We start from the raw sequence: 16,999 nt of genomic DNA, 5'->3' as shown, positions 1-16,999 counted from the left end.
CATATTTTCATTTATAGGCTGTGAGTTGTGACTGAACTGCATTTGGATTTTAAGCAACTGATTGTCATCACCCTCTATTAGTTTCACGTTTAATTCCCTCCTATTGACAGCTGCAGGCTGCTTATGAGAAAAGAGAACATCCCTTTAGAAGCAGTTTACGGCAATGTGTAATTTTAGGATTTTAAATGACACATCTTTAAATTCACAGGGGGGAGGCTACAAAAGTGTGAAAATCGCAAAGATGTCAGTGTGTAAAAAAGGGGTTTACTAGTAATCTGAAGCACTAAGACACCACTGAGCTTACCTTCACATCCCGGTGAATGATGTTGTTGTCATGGCAATACCGCAACGCCTCTAGGATCTGTCTCATGTAGTGACTAAAGGAATAGAGAAAAGAGTGGTGTGGGAAAGAGAGAAACCCATTTTAATCTGAATGGAAAGAAAGTGGGAACTAGGTTTGAAACTTTATGATGGTGAGTAAATAATGACAGAATTTTCTTTTTGGGGGGAACTAGGTTTTTTAACACAGAGATCTCAGTCTTCAATTTTAAGGCGAGCACAGGAACAGGAAATGGATGAAACTGTCCTTAGAGCTGTTTACCTGGCTACTGCCTCACTGTAAACAAAACCAGCGTCTGCTCTCTTCACAATCTCAAAGCAGAGATCGGCTCCATCCATACTGAAAGACAGAACAAGACAAGAAACTATATATCAGCAATATAAAGTCAAACTTTAAGATACTGGTTGTTACGTCCTATGTTATTATTAGTTTGGAGTTGTTTTTTTCCTTCCCTTTCTCTCTTTACTTTCACTCTTAGCAGGAAGACGCGGCTACCTGATTGGTTCATCCATCTGTCAATCATCGAAATGCTTGGTGATGATATAACGCGGCTTCACCAATGAGGGCGCGCCATGTGCCTATAAAGAGCGCACCTGTGTGGGAAGCGGGAGATGATTTGCACGCTAGAGCACACTTACTTTCACTTGATCGTTTTGTGATGCATGTTTGCCCTGAACCATTTTAGTGTTTTGAGAAACGTGTTCTTTGAGAACTTGGTAATAGAGGCTCATTTGGGCTGTCTTTTCTCTGTGAGTATTTCGCCGTTTTTCTGTTCTGGTTGTTTGACCTGTTATTAAACGGGGAAGAGAAAAGAACAGCTGAGATATCACGTGATATCCATGTGCTACACTGAGTTATCAATTGTGTATAGAACACTAGTTTAGCAACACATGCCACTGTTTGTATTTTTCGTTTTTGTTAGCAAGAGTAGTTTATTTAGGGCGTCTTTGACGCTGAAGATCTTTTGTTTTTGTCTTTGATGAATGTTAATTTAGTCAGACTATACATTGTTTTGTTTATCTAGTAAGATTGGTTTTGGTTTTACTTCTTTCTTTGATTTGGCACGGTCTAGTTCTTTTCTCTTTACCTCTTTCTTTTGTGAACCTTTTCTTTGGTTTGTATAAATTGTAAATTTATGTAAACAATTATTTTGAGGTGTCCTTTTCATCTTGTTTCTCATTGTAATAAATTATCACTTTATTTAAACTAGATTGGTTTGTGTGTGAGATGTTTTCCAGTACACGTTCAGTATTTTAATGTTGCACGCCTTATTCTCTCTAGACTAAAAGGGTTAGTGACACTGGTGAAAAGCCAATTGTGTTTGTGACCCCGCCTACACATTAAACATCAAGTTTGATTTCAAAAACTTTCGCAACTTTCAGTGTGGGAAGACACATTTATTGCAAAACATGTCTTAAGTGTGATTTTTGCATCTTAAGGCAAAACCAGAGCGCCATGCTGGTAGTAGGACAAACTGAACTGTAAGAGTAAATTGTGGCCAATTTCAGATATGAACACTTTTCTGATTGAAATTTTTTCCCAATGCTTTAACAATAAGACCGTGATGGTGTTGTTTCCAGGGGGCAGCAGAGCTCTGGAAGCTCCTGCTTTTGTGTCGGCTCGGGTCTCTAAGGCCTTTAAAGAAAATCCCTTGAGAGGCAGCTGCGCTTCTCCAGATAAGAACTCACACTTCATGAAAGTTCTTTGAGAAAAGCTTGGCACTTCAGATAAGCATATGAGCATTTAGCATTTGAGGAATTAAAAAGCTCACCCTAGTCCACAAAACTGCTGAGAGAGCATCAGACACAGGCTCCTCTGGACAGAGAACAGGATGTTCATGTCTTGTTTTGAGATGCTTTTTAGAGTTCACTGACCAAACCTCACCACAATATGCTTCTAGATAACCTTCAAAAACACTGCTACTTTCACACACTAATCCAGACGGATGTGTTGGACTCGTGTTACAATAAACAAAACAAAAAACGGCACTGCATTTGGATTTCTTGTGTGCATGAGTGTGTCAAGCTTTTCGATGTAATATTTCCCAATGCTATAAATCCAACATTTACATTTTTTTTATTGCATTTGGGAGTTTGTGTGAAAAAAGAATTAATGGAATAATAAAACAAGTGCACATTTGCTCAGAATGAAGGACTTACAACTCAAACACCATGTAGAGCATGCCATCAGAGCTGTAGGTCTCCAGAAGCTCCACTATGTGAGGATGTTTCAGCATGTGACAGATGCTCGCTTCCCTCTTCAGATCTATAGGAAGACAAAGAGGCGAATTTCAGTTTCAAATCAAGTCATTTTTAGGAAATGTAATTTTGTATAAACCAATTTATTATTTTTAGCAACATTAAAATACACTTTTATCCAAAGGTTTGGTAACTATGCTAATTGTAAGCATAACGAATGACCTTGTTTCCATGTTTATTATCTGTAATATCCCCAATTTAATACAAAAAGTCAAGCTCAGCACCATGTTCTGATCTCATCCACATCTTTCACTTATAAAACTAGTTTGCACAATTAGCAGAAAAAATGTGCGAGTGCACAATTAGACATCTGTGGTGAAAGAATTGCATAGTCAACCCCACACACACCGCTGCTCTTCTCATATGTAATTAAAACTGTTGGCATTCAACAATAACAGCAAAAAGAAAACTGTAAGAACTGTTGTTTTACAAAACACTTGTGCTGAGTGAATCCTTTCAAGCCTGGCTGAGAAAAGCAATGCATGATAAAAGTATTTTGCATGTGTGAACCTTTGCATGGATCTCCCATGACAAAATAACTTTAAAGGTGCTTTTATACTGTAGTGCTCAACAGTCACAGTTCCACTTCTTAATTTCCACTTTCTGGTGCCATTAATTGAACATGCTGTATAGTGTGATACACATAAACATACATACGCATTATACACTTTGACTAAGGAACTACCATGGATAAAACTTTTCAAAAATCATACAATAGAGGGGTCAATGACACAACACTCAGTTTTTGTCCAGATCTATTAATGTGTTTAAAAATATAGTGCAATTCATACAAGGACTTGAATACATCTCTCCTATGACAAATGTTTTTATTTTCTGTATTAAAATTATTAATTAATAATAATATATTAATAATTTTTAAGACAAAAATGTTTGGGTGTTACAACTGTTCCGATATCATTAATGGATTAAAAAAAATAAAAATACCATTAAACTTTTTATAATTAAATATTTTTTTTATTTCTTTGTTAAAATGTATTATAAATAAATATATATATATATATATATATATATATATATATATATATATATATATATATATATATATATAAAGCGTCAATGTTCTCCGGCTAAACCAACACAAAACAAAACAGTAATTTGTTTGACAGAGCAGATATAGCACAGGAAATGAGCATCTCAGCTATGGAACGCGTGCTACTGCAAACCACAAAGCCATGAGTCGGAATAACAATATGCATCACACTAAGTGCATGCAAGCTCCTCGCTCTTTCCTGAAATTCCTCTGCGTTCTTTCAAACTTTCTAAATAGAGGAAAGTCCTCCCGCCTTTCCTGATCTGTTTCATCAGCTGTGACCCAGTTGGCAAACCACAGCCTTCAGGAGTGGGGAAATACCTCTTACTGTATATCATTGCAGATTACAGTGCAGCTACAGTACACAGACCGGAGAACACAACAGACACTTTATGATGTGTGAGGTTAGCGTGTTGCTGGTATGCAAATCTAGACCACTCTCATTATAATCATCCAAGTAACACTGCAAAACTGTAAAGCAGAACAACCGTTTTCAACATCGACAATAATCCAAAATGTGTTCTGAGCAGCAAATCAGCATATTAGAATGATTTCTGAAGGATCATGTGACTGAAGACTGGAGTAATGGCTGCTGAAATTCAGCTTTGCGTTACAGAAATAAATTACATTTTACATTATATTAAAATAGAAAAGAGCCATTTTAAATTGTAATAATATTTCACAATATTACTGTTTTACTGTAATAAATGAGAGACTTCATTAGAAAACAAAAAAAAAATCAAATTTTTGATAGGTACTGTACATGTTTAAATGCAGCTTTAATATCGAAATACTTTTTAAGGCCACAGTTTTCATGTTCGTTATAGTTTGTGAGTGGCTCGTCTCCAGACTGCAGTGTTTATTAAACTAGTGCTGTGGCAGTTCTGACTTCTGGCATGGCTTCTGGCCTCTTAATGACCACTCCATCACTATGACACCGCCTCCACTATATGCCTCATGTCTGGAGGTGAGAGAGGAAAGATTGACCACTTTTAGGTTCAGCACTTGCGCATTAAAACAAGCATTGTTTGCAAGATGAACATGAAGCGCTGATGTTTAATGTGACATGATATAACATAAGTATGATGGTTGAGTGAACATTAAACTATTGAACATTTACTTTTATCTTTTATCTGATTTCAGCATAAGATGTACAATAAAGTTATTTTCCCATTGTTAAAATCACTATGGTACAATCTCTTGTGGCTTCTTATACTACATTCTTATCTTATACAACATTGTCAAAAAAAAATCATTAATTCAATTGGTTCTAAAGTTTCCATTGTACTGAAGTTATTTTGTGTTTATTCAGTTGCAAATACGTAAATGTCGCAGGTCGTCGTGCAGCACCTCTTCCATCTGCTCCAGCTCTTTGAAGCCTGTGTTTCAATGGTGGGGTGCTTATGGAATTATGGGAAAATCTGGGACACTCATGTGGAGTCGATGTGCAGCTTTAATATGATGGAACGGCAATCTGAGATGCAACTCGATTATTTGAGGAGGAAAATCTTTCAAATCAGACGGTGAGATTTACTCACGGAGAAGAGGCAGCTTGGTTTGGATGTTTGGCACAACATTTCCACACGGTTTACGACACTCTCTACTCTCTATCTCTATTCAGCTTCCTCTAAGGGAGTCTACCCTGGGACATTCCCACGTGTATTGGTGTCTACAAGTGGCCACATGCATATGACACTCAGTGAAGTACAGAAGATTTTACGGCTTCTCTGGTGAGGGCTAACTGAGATGCAGTACTAAAACATGTTGGCTGAGCTGACAGCAGACATCCAGCACCTGAACAATCCCTCTCATGACAGATAAACACAAACACACTCACACTGCTGACCTTCTGCTGTCCCCCTGGACTCAGGCGCGCTTTATCTTGCACTACGCACTGTGTGTGAGAATGTGCGTTTTGAAGTGATGGGAAGTGCATCATGACAAACCTGCGGTCTAGTGGCTAGAACAAGTGCCTTAACACGTTGAACCGTGGTGCTAATATGGATGACAAGAATTCAGATCTGGCTTGCAACTTTCTCCTGTTCCCTGCTCTTCTCCTTATAATTTTGACTCCATTCTCTACTACTTAGTATAAATTAGTCGCCAATCAAGATGTTGTTGTTTTTTTAATACTGAAATCAAGCTGATATATCTTTAAACTAAACAATTTAATCTAAAGATGGTATAAAACATACAAAACATTACTGCAATAAAATTAACATTTTATTTAATATTTTCTAAAACCGCTTGAAATAACTGATTTCAAAATAAATCAATTTAGCAAAATCTCCTTGATTCTGTTCTATAACCCTATTACAGACTACAGTATTTTTTTACACAAATAAAAAACTTTTTTTTTAAAGAAATTAGAAAAACACTAATAAACACTCGGAAGCACTAATAAGCACTTGGAATCTACAATCTATTTTCTAAAATAAAGAACAGGTTATACTTATTATATATAGGCTACAGTACTAAGTGAATGAAATAAATAAATGTATATAAATATGAATAAATAAATAATAATTTTTGGAGCTCAACAGCATCTGTTTCCATTCGTCACTGTCACTGTAAAGAATAGAGCGGCATAAATATTCTGCCTAACATCTCCTTATGGAAAAAAGAAAGTCATACCGGTCTGGAACAAAAGAAGCATGAATAAATGATTACAACATGATCATCTTTTTGAGTACTCCTTTAATTATTATGCATTACCATTTTTCAGTCATGTTACATGCACAAAGCCCCTTGAAGTGGGATGATGCAAAATCATGACACGGTTATGCGGAAATAGCTTCAATGCTTTCTGTGATATCCAGTAAAGTACCACATTTGTGCTAACAACACAATTAAAACATTTGTAGTTAAATAAATGTTTCACTCTCTTTTATTAGGCACAGATCCATTCAAGTCTGTTGCAAAGTATTTTTTAACAGATTGTGTGTTAGAGCTATTCTGGGGGCATTCCTTACACCAGGGAATGATATACTGCACATTAACCGTTTGAATGTTGTGGAGAAATGTGCTTCTCTTTTAACTGCATTAACATTTAATGTCCTCCTGCTGCAATATAGCACATATGAGACACAGAGGCACAGAGGAGAATATGGAAACAATCAGTCACCCTGACGCGGTAAATAAAGAGGACTGAGACGAACGCAAGCAATCGGCCCATTTATAGAGCAAAGAATGGGAAAACAATGAACATATATCACTCTATGAAGATAAGCAGGCAAATCAACCTGTGCACACAAAATTACATTAGTCTGTGAAACACACATGGCACCTGCTGAAGAATGAGCACCATCACTCACACAGCACCATAACTAAAGGAGTGAAATATTCTCACAATCACTCGGGCAATTTACAACCGCAGGAAAGACCTTCAATTCAATGGCAACCATGAAGCCGCTCTATCCTTCTCTCTTGCTCTATAAAGAATGAAATGTATGGCAATCTCTTTGAAAGCAGATGAGAGTTCTGAAGGTTGCAGAGAGTGCAGATATTTTGCCCTGACCTACACCTCAGTATGAGGACTTCCATATAAATTGAAAAGGAAAAGAAAAAAAAATTCTGATCACCAATTAAAATCTGAGAGTGACATACTGAGACAAAAGTTTAAAGTTCCAGTGCCTTTCACTAATGGCGACTAAAAGTTGAGAGATATGTGAAATATGTATGAAAAATACAGCTGTCAATACAAAATTAAGCAACTTTATGACTAATGTAATCATTTAATGTGCTTTCATTTGGTCATTATGTTTAAGACTTGTTAGACTAGTTTTGTGATCTTAACTTGCAAGAATAAGACTTTTAAGAAAGAGTTTGTTTTATTAAAATTTCATTGGCAAAATAAGCATTAGAATTAGCCAATTTGATTAATTTCTGTAAATTGATTCAAACCAATGATTCACTGATTAGTTTGGATGATAGCTCATGAATCATTCATTTCTGTCTTTTAGTATGTGGATAAATATTGCTGATTTAATTGATTCAATGAAACGGACTGTTCCCGGAAATGATTCAAAGAGCTTAATGTATTATATTGGTGCCTAATGCCTATGTTTGTATATGAAATATCATATGCAGGCAATGATGAATGAAATGTCATTGTTTGCTCAGGCTGACATACACCACCCTCCCACTGGTCACTGTAGTTTACTGTTGTAATGACAGAGCTTTCCTTTCTATGAGGACTCAAAGGCCATGTACACACTGCAGCTAAACTCAGATGTCCATTCACCTTTTAGTGCTTAATCCTGTTCTGTACACACAGTTCAGTCATTTACAGGAGTGGCAACAGCATTCTACAGCCAAACATTTAGACAAAAATTCTATGCAGAGTGTATGGAACCGAACTGAACAACTACTTGTTGATGCCGTTTTTTAACGTGCATCAGAGAGGTTTTCTCTCTTCTGTCTGTGACATCACAGGGAAAAACGGTAAAAGCCTTGACTCGTTTGTGTTGCCAGATCTTGCTAGAAAACAGTGAACAAGAACAAGCCCACAATAAACTGAAATAACTTCAAATGTATGCTGAAAATAAGACCAAAATATCACACCCCACATTTGCTCGCTTTAAAGCTCCATAAACCCGAGTGCTTTATGAGCCAAACTGAAAAACAAGCCAAAAAACATATGCTTATAAGTGGACATGGCTAATTTATTACAAGCATAAGCAAAGCACAATGCTTTAAGTTAAAATTGTTGACCATAACGAGCATTTTGTTGCTGTAATATTTCTTTGGTCAGAATAGTGGTGAGCGATGTCATGTTCCGTAAACACGCATTGGCCAAAGATACTGAATCTTATCAAAGACACTCTCACAGAAACTGTAAATAATCTTACTGAGTTAAACACAACACACAGATGAGCTGATAGCGGTAGAGCCAGCTAGCGTGATGTGAACTACAGGACCACAACTGACCTTAAACATAGATTAGACAATATGCATCTATCTTAAATAATTGTTTTATGATATTTGAGAAATATCTACATTTATATATTTGCCATGTTGAAAGATTCAAACTGCTTAAAGGACAAAGTAAATTAAACAATCAAGTTAAAATTAATCAAGGTACCGTATTTTAAGGTACAGAAACTGTTTTTATCATTTGAGAAATATTTCTAAATTGAGAACATTGTTGTCCAAAGCTGACATGGACATGATTATTCTTATCCTTTATTTCTTCTCATTTAGATGATTGTAATTCTCTTTTTACTTGTTTTAACAAATCTTCTCTGAGTCGTCTCCAAATGGTGCAAAACGCTGCAGCCAGGCTTTTAACAGGAACCAAACAGAAGGACACACATTACACCGGTCTTATCCACACTCCATTGGCTTCCAGTCAAACATAGAATTGATTATAAAATTTTAGTTTTGACTTTTAGAGCACTACATGGACAGGCCCCCCAGTATATCACAGACCTGTTGACCCCCTACTCCTCCTCCCGCACCCTTTCCTTTCAGGCAGTTGCCCCCAAACTCTGGAACGCCCTGCCCCTGCCGCTGTGTGTGGTCGAATCTGTTGATTCTTTTAGAAAAGCAGCTGAAGACACTTTTATTTAGACAAGCTTTTAGTTGATTGGGCTTTTATGTTTTATGTTTAGCTCTGATAGTTTTATCTGTATTTTATTGTCTTTTATTTAAATTGTTGCACTTTGTAAAGAACTTAAAATACATAATACATGGAATAAACAGAATAATTTACCTACCTACCTATCTATCTATCTATATCTCTATCTCTATCTCTATCTCTATCTCTCTCTCTCTCTCTCTCTCTCTCTCTCTCTCTCTCTCTCTCTCTCTCTCTCTCTCTCTCTCTCTCTCTCTCTCTCTCTCTCTCTATATATATATATATATATAATATATATATATATATATATATATATATATATATATATTACTCAAATGTTTTAATAAATGAAAAATGACATGCAGAGACTCCAGGGTGCATTTTTCACAAACAAATCGTTGAATCAGAGTTTTGAATTGATTCACTGAATCCGACAGTTTAAACTGATTTACAGAAACAAATCAAGGCTCAAAAAACTAGTCTAATGGCAGTCTATGGGGAACTTAATGACCTATTAAAAGCACATTAAAATCATTACAATATTCACAATGTTGCTTCATTTTATCTTTATTTTTTATTTTTTTTATGCCAGCAAAATCATTGCAAATAAACCACTTAGTTTAACTAGCGTCACTTCATAACCCTACCCGTAAATCTCAATCCTTAATTTACAAGTTGAAAATCCCTTCAAGCATAGGCAACTCATTTGAATGCAAATACCTGGACCAATCAGCATGCAGACACCTCAGGACACATTTTTCAGGCTACGAACTTTCTGCTTAAACAGGAAGAATCTCCTACAGAAATGTGTGTACATGACAATTTCAATTTGTCCAAAAAGAATAAGCAGTGATTATAAAAAAAAAAAAAAAAAGTATAAGCAGTGTATGTCTAGTTTACTTGCTGTTAAGTGCACCAGCGGATCTGATGCCATAAACCTCTCACATTTTTGCAAATCCACTTATGAGTTCTTCCTAAGAAGTGTTCATTGCATTATTCCAGGATGCTTTTTCCTGGGGGACTAATAAAGACCTCTGCAACCTGACTCATAGAAGTTGTGTAAAGTTGGCCAATTGGAATGAAACTGCAGCCATGTCATGCAATTTCTTTGTGTGAACAAACCGTAGGAAGTCTGTGAGTGTGCCGACTGAGGCTGAGACAAATTCCAAGATAAAAGTTATGCTGGGCCACGACTGAAGCATATGTGGCCTCTCTCCATCACACCAGCGCTGTCACTAACCCGAGTAAACAGTGATCCATCAAACAGAGTATCAGAGAGCCACCTGACGCTGAGTCACTAACTAGCCGATTGACCCCCGAAGCATTTATGAAATGACATCCATCCCAGGCCCCCCAAAAGCCAAAGCACAGGACCCATTCAAAGCTTTAGAATCATTCACCACACTGCTGTCAAATATCTCAAACAAACACTCAAAAACAGTTAGTCAAAGACAGGAGAAAAGATCAGTGATGGGGAAGGATATAAACAGCTCTAGAGGGAAATGGAGAAAGATCCTTCTGCTTTACAACCGGGCTATTTCTGTGCCCTCTTTAACAGAAGAGGAACATATGTCTTTCTGAAAGAGGAGTCTGAAGGTCCAAATTAATGTCTTTCTGAATAACAGTCTGTTATCAACTGTATGGCAATCATTTGAAGCTTATTTCTAAATTATAGCCTACACACTCAAACCCACACTGTGTGGAGAGCACTGACACATTTTGACACATTCCAACACATTCAGTGAATGTTTCTTCAACTATAGGAGCATGTTTGGCCCTGTGGACGTTTAGAAGAAAAAAAAGCACTTAAAATGCACTTCTAACTGTATATTATAATTATAATATTCTAAATATTTACATTCAATATCACACCAATATTACAGCTTGGTTGAAAATGTCACTATTTAAATGCTCTTCACTGTCACTGTTGTCTCCTACGTAAAAAAAGTACACTTACATTTGATGGTATAAATTTGATATAGCCTAATAAAATTGATATAAATTAACACAATACATACTGAAATGGTCTGAATTGGTTATTATTTCACTATTCATTTAGATTATTAAAGCATTACATGAAATGTAATAATATTTGTATGAAATAAAGGTAAAACAAATTTATTTTTATTTTTGCTATATCTGCTAAAGGTTAGCTATTTGCTAGGAAAACACATATACAGTAGATGTCTTCAGTGCTAATAGACATATAGTAATTTGACCTACATATAATTAAAAAAAAAATTTTTTAAAGGTTCAAATCTATAAGTTTTAGTCTAAATCAACCCCTGGGATATATAAGTGACCGTAGATGAAGGAAAAACCCCATACAGAGACACACAACATTAAGCACTAACAACATCTTACTAACAAGCTCAACCTGTGCACACCGACATGGATTTCACGTCATGTAGAGACAAATGAGAGGCTGTTAACAGTCACTCTTTTATTTTTAAATAAAGATAGAGAAAGTTGCAGTCAGCATGTGATTCAAAGGTGCTGATGGGGGACTCACTGAGTTTCACATCCACACGCACAGTGTGCCCTCCATGGCTCCCACGGCACACAACACAGCTGCTGACGCACATATCCAGCAAACACACACCTCCCATGATCTCTCAGCCCCTGGAGTTTTTTTTTTTTCATGTTTTTTTTTTTTTTTGTTGTTATTTTATAAAAACAGCATAAAAATATATAGAATAATATAATGTAGAAATAGTACAGTTTTATTCTATTTGAATCTAGAGCATAAATACTACAAATGACAATTTGCACTGCTGAGAGGACTATTGTCCATCCTCTGGCCACCCTCCAAGAACTGTATACATCCAAAGTGAGATAAAGGGCTCAGAAAACCACTCTTCTCTTTGAACTTTTGCCGTCTTGCCGGCGATACAGAGCACTAAACACCAGAAAAGATTCTTCCCACAGACAATCTACCTCCTTAAAGGAACACTCCACCGTTTTTTGAAATAGGGCTTATTCATATTCTTTCATACATTTAGATAGGTGGGTAAATGCATTTTTGTCTCAGTGCATGCATTGTTTTAGTTTGACAGGGTCGGCGCTAGCTTAGCTTAGCACAATGAATGGAATCCTTTGTTGCCAGCTAGCATGTCCTCAGTAAAAGTGATAAAACATTTTTTTTTTTAAACCCACGTAATTACTTCTTGTGGCCTGCGTATTCACAACGAGTACAAATAGCGATGCAGATTAACACTAGGTGATTTCTTAGGCAGATATTGACTTGGGACTATATTATGGGGAAGCACAGGCGAAGCACGGCTACTTAGGCGAAGCACTGCTACTTGGGCGCAGAGATATCACGCAACACATGAAATCCCACGACTTCTGTCAACATACCGGTGTGCAACGAGTCAAAACACAGAAGAACAACACGCGTGACCTGCACCCAGTGTCTTTGCTTTTGGATTGTTTTTTTTTTGAGAAGTTACAGCTACAGTTACAGCAAACATGGTAATTATCTGCGTAGCAAAAGGTTGTGAGAACAAGCAAAGGACATACACGAATGTTTCACAGAATTCCATCGAATGTGGAACTGAGAAATAAATGGCTAGCTGCTCTGGAGATCTGTACTTCAACGCCTCTCTACAAAATCAAACAGTATCGTGTTTGCGAAGAGCATTTTGCACCGGAGGACTAAGTTACTTTGAAAAAATGGAATATGGGCCCAGAAAGACGGTACTACGTCTGAAACATACGGCTGTCCCCATCCCATCTATTTTCAAAGCACAGGCAGAACAAAGTGCACATATAAGTTGTCTTTTATTACTCTTCCTTATGTTAATCTGTGTCTTTATTCGGTTATAAGATAGATGCTGAGAAGCTGTATATAGACTACGGTTCAAATAACGTTAGCCTCCTCTAGTATAACCTCATGTTGAATTCAACCTGTTTAGCATGAAGAACCAAACTAAAATAAAAATCGCTGTTATCGTTACCTGTAAAATGAAATGACTGAGGGCTAAGTTAGCTATATTTCTCTCACCGAGTTAGCCTGGTTCTTTTGACTCAGGAGTTTTAGTATAACTACTAGAGAGGAGAAGGCTACAAGCAGTTTACTATACATGTGTCATGTTTAAAATAATCACTTACTCTGTGGACAGCTGTCCATTTGGTCTATTCGGCGTGGGGCGTTTTTTCCAGTTCACTTTATCACACCGGAAAAAAAAAAACACGTTGAGCCTGGTTATCGATGGCAGAAACTTGTCCCACTCGCCACAGCACAGACACTCTATTTCAGTCGGCATATTCCCCCACATTCACACCACCAGTTCGTGTTGGTTCTCATCCTCACGTCCTCGGGCTGTGGAGCGATCGCAACCTTCTCCTGTCGTTCTATTTCCACTAATTTTCTGTAAACTCTTGTATATAGGTATGGTTCTGGCTCACACAAAATCAGCCATGTTCATCGCCATTTATGTACTGTTGGGAAAATAGCCAGGCAGCAACTATTCACACCGGTATGTTGACGGAAGTCGTGGGATTTCATGTGTTGCGTGATATCTCTGCGCCCAAGTAGCAGTGCTTCGCCTAAGTAGCTGTGCTTCGCCTGTGCTTCCCCATAATATAGTCCCAAGTCAATATCTGCCTAAGAAATCACATAGTGTTAATCTGCATCGCTATTTGTACTTGTTGTGAATACGCAGGCAACAAGAAGTAATTACGTGGGTTTTTTTAATATTTTTTTATCACTTTTACTCAGGACATGCTAGCTGGCAACAAAGGATTCCATTCATTATGCTAAGCTAAGCTAGCGCCGACCCTGTCAAACTAAAACAATGCATGCACTGAGACAAAAATGCATTTACCCACCTATCTAAATGTATGAAAGAATGTGAATAAGCCCCATTTCAAAAAACGGTGGAGTGTTCCTTTAACAGTTCTCCCGACTGTGTAATGATAACTATGTGCAATGCCACTTACATTTAAAAATATCCTTCCTCTTCTCATTTCCTGTTAATGTTATTGTATTTGTATACAGCACATATGTACATACAAATGTGTCTATTTCGTTTATTTATATACACAGTACTTATTATTATCTTATTCACATATCTTTATTTTTTATTTTACTAATCTGTGTACTGTTTGTTGTCTCTGCGTACTGGAAGCTTCTTCTGTCACCACAACGTACAAAAAGTCAAAGTCTCCTTCTGATTCTGATCAAAAGCAGTGGCACAGCTACAACGCTAAAAGACAAGATATTACATTTGAGAAAAGCCATTTACCATCGGTTCTGTTTCGATTTATGACGTGAAAGGCACAGGAGGACCTAAAAATCAATACAGCATCTATTTTTTCATTTAGTAATTATTAAAGAATAAAGAAAATCCATATTTCAAGCTTCAGAATAATTCCACACATACAGTAAAGAGGGATGTTCAGTAAGAGATGTGTCATCATGGCTGAGTCAGCTCTGAGTAGACTTGTGGGATTTATGGTGAGGACAATTCGTGAATAGGTAATACAAAGACCCTCAGTCCCTATACATGGGGCTGGGTGGTCCATTCGTTCTCAAGGCCCTTGGTGAATACACTTCTTATCACATAAAAAAAAAAATATATATATTATTCACCAAGGGCCTTAAAAGTTAGAAACAGATGTACTGGATAAATCAAAACAGGTTCCAAAATATTTTGAGGGCTGAATATATAATTATGGGCCAAAGTTTTATACTTTGCTTCAACTCCAAAACTCAACCATGAGCTAAGATGTTTGCATCAGCATTCAGCAAACATCTCTAATTAGTAATTACAACAAAATAAAGTCCTTAGGACAACAAGAAAATTATTAAAATGTACTGTAATAATCTAACATCAATGAGACAGAGGTCAGAGGTCAACAAAGGCCTAGAAAGTGTTCCTTCTCTCACTGTTGTATCCTTCGGCTCCATCTCTCATTCTTTAGAGGCAGGTTGGCTGATTACAGCAGGCTTCTGAACAGCCTAATTGTCTTCTAAGTCTTGTAATAATCACAGCGAAAGTGAAGGGGTGTCCATCCCACCGCTGGCATGGGTTACAGATGCATGGCTTTAGCACCCTGTACGACAACGAATCGATTAAATCGATTAAAATCTATTATTAAAAGAATCGATTACGAATTTCATTATCGATTCGTTGTGTCGCGCGACTATTGCGCCACTCAATAAGGCGCAGAGATTTTTGTGTATAAGTTGAGTTGAGCGCGGAGCAGAGCTATGAGGCGCCGGACTGGACAAAAGCGAAGCGACCTCCGCGAGCGAGCAACACTGCGCGAGAGAGGCTGAGTGTGTCCGAGAGTCCGCGAGCGACAGTGCGCGAGAGAGACTGAGTGTGTCTGAGCATTAGTAAATGGGTATATAGTAATAATTACTATATAAGAGGCATGGAAGTTCGATAAATGGACAACAATATAAATAAAACCAACAATTCAATTCTTACCACTGAATTAGGAGACTGTGATTTGAATCAGATAGACAGAAGATGAAAACACTTTCTTGTCTGTCCCAAGTACCACTACAAGGGGAATATTTTTTCCACAATATGCAGCACTGAATTTTTCATTCTTTACTCTAAATGACTCAGAGAAACTTCACTATATGCTCTGAAAGGATGAGCTGCAAAATACCTTACACACCATACCAGGCGGTCAATCCATTGTATTTGTTTTTATTGTTTTTATTTTATTTTATTATTTTATATTGTATTTATATTTTATATACATTGCATTTATAATTAATATTAGGATAGACTAGCGATACTATCTTCTGTTATCATTATTATTATTGCTATTATTATTAACTATTATCCGACTGCGCGAGACTTGTCTTTTGTGTGCATGTGCTTGTCAAATAATGTCAAACATTTTGTTAAAGATTATAACATCTTTGACAAAAACCCAAAAACCAAGTTTGTGAGTGTGTGCGTCTGTGAGTGAGAGTTTGTGAATGTGTGTGTCTGTGAGTGTAGTGTAGAGAACAAATTCTGATGTTCAAACAAATCCTGGTAAGTTTTCTGATTTGTATTTTTCTTTATTTTTTATAAATTATTTTTTGTTCTGACAGCTCAGGTCCCTTTAAAAAAAAAATACATCTTTTTTTTCTTCTTTTTTTTAGTTTAACAGCTCAGGGATGTGCACTTTGCCTGTTTGTGCACTTTGCACTGTGAATTTGCACTGTCAGTTCTGTTTTTGAATAACGGGTTGGACATGAATGTTTTTTTTTTTTGTTTTTTTTCGATTCATCGATTAATCGAAAAAATAATCGACAGATGAATCGATTATTAAAATAATCGTTAGTTGCAGCCCTAATATATACATATATATATTAGGGCTGTCAACATAAATGCGTTAACACAAGCAATTCGTTCAAAATCCTTAACGCATTAAAATAATTAAAAGCAAATAAATTACTGAATACGTGAAATTGCATCATTAACGTAATTTACATCACGCAGCCAGCTGATCTTAAAAGTCGGGAGTTTATCACACTGGTAACCCTGATAGGTTTCTATCTATTCAATTTTATCTTCTCTGTTTGTGATCAAATTATTTTAAGACGATAAACTCCGGCAAAGTTTTCCGTCTAATGATACAGCAGGCAAATTCCTTCAAACAAGCAAACCAGGCTGATTACATCAGAGTTGGTGTTTTTAGTGAATTATTCATTCCAGTGTGTGCTTCGCTTTAAAACACGAGCTCATTTTCTGTGGTTGTTTCTGAAGAGCGCTAAATACAGGCTTTAAAGAATGTCAAAACATCACACCGCTGTAAGG

The 16,999-nt window shown here is 36.7% G+C and overlaps 1 protein-coding gene across 32 annotated transcripts in view; it reads right to left on the bottom strand.

Moving 5' to 3' along the window:
- caska (calcium/calmodulin-dependent serine protein kinase a) overlaps nt 1–16,999 on the bottom strand; it is a 165,758-nt gene that overhangs the window by 49,564 nt on the left and 99,195 nt on the right. For all 32 annotated transcript variants that reach the window (XM_084421420.1, XM_084421422.1, XM_084421410.1 and 29 more), the window contains exons 3-5: nt 2,500–2,605; nt 602–679; nt 305–377 (exon numbers count right to left, since the gene is read on the bottom strand). In XM_084421420.1, the coding sequence (XP_084277546.1) occupies nt 305–377; nt 602–679; nt 2,500–2,605 (257 nt within the window). The remainder of the gene's footprint in view (nt 1–304; nt 378–601; nt 680–2,499; nt 2,606–16,999) is intronic.

Source organism: Rutilus rutilus, assembly GCF_951802725.1.
Source record: "Rutilus rutilus genome assembly, chromosome: 10".
NCBI classification, from domain to species: domain Eukaryota; kingdom Metazoa; phylum Chordata; class Actinopteri; order Cypriniformes; family Leuciscidae; genus Rutilus; species Rutilus rutilus.
Note: the sequence above shows the minus strand (reverse complement) of the source record. Positions and strands in the feature narration are given on the sequence as shown.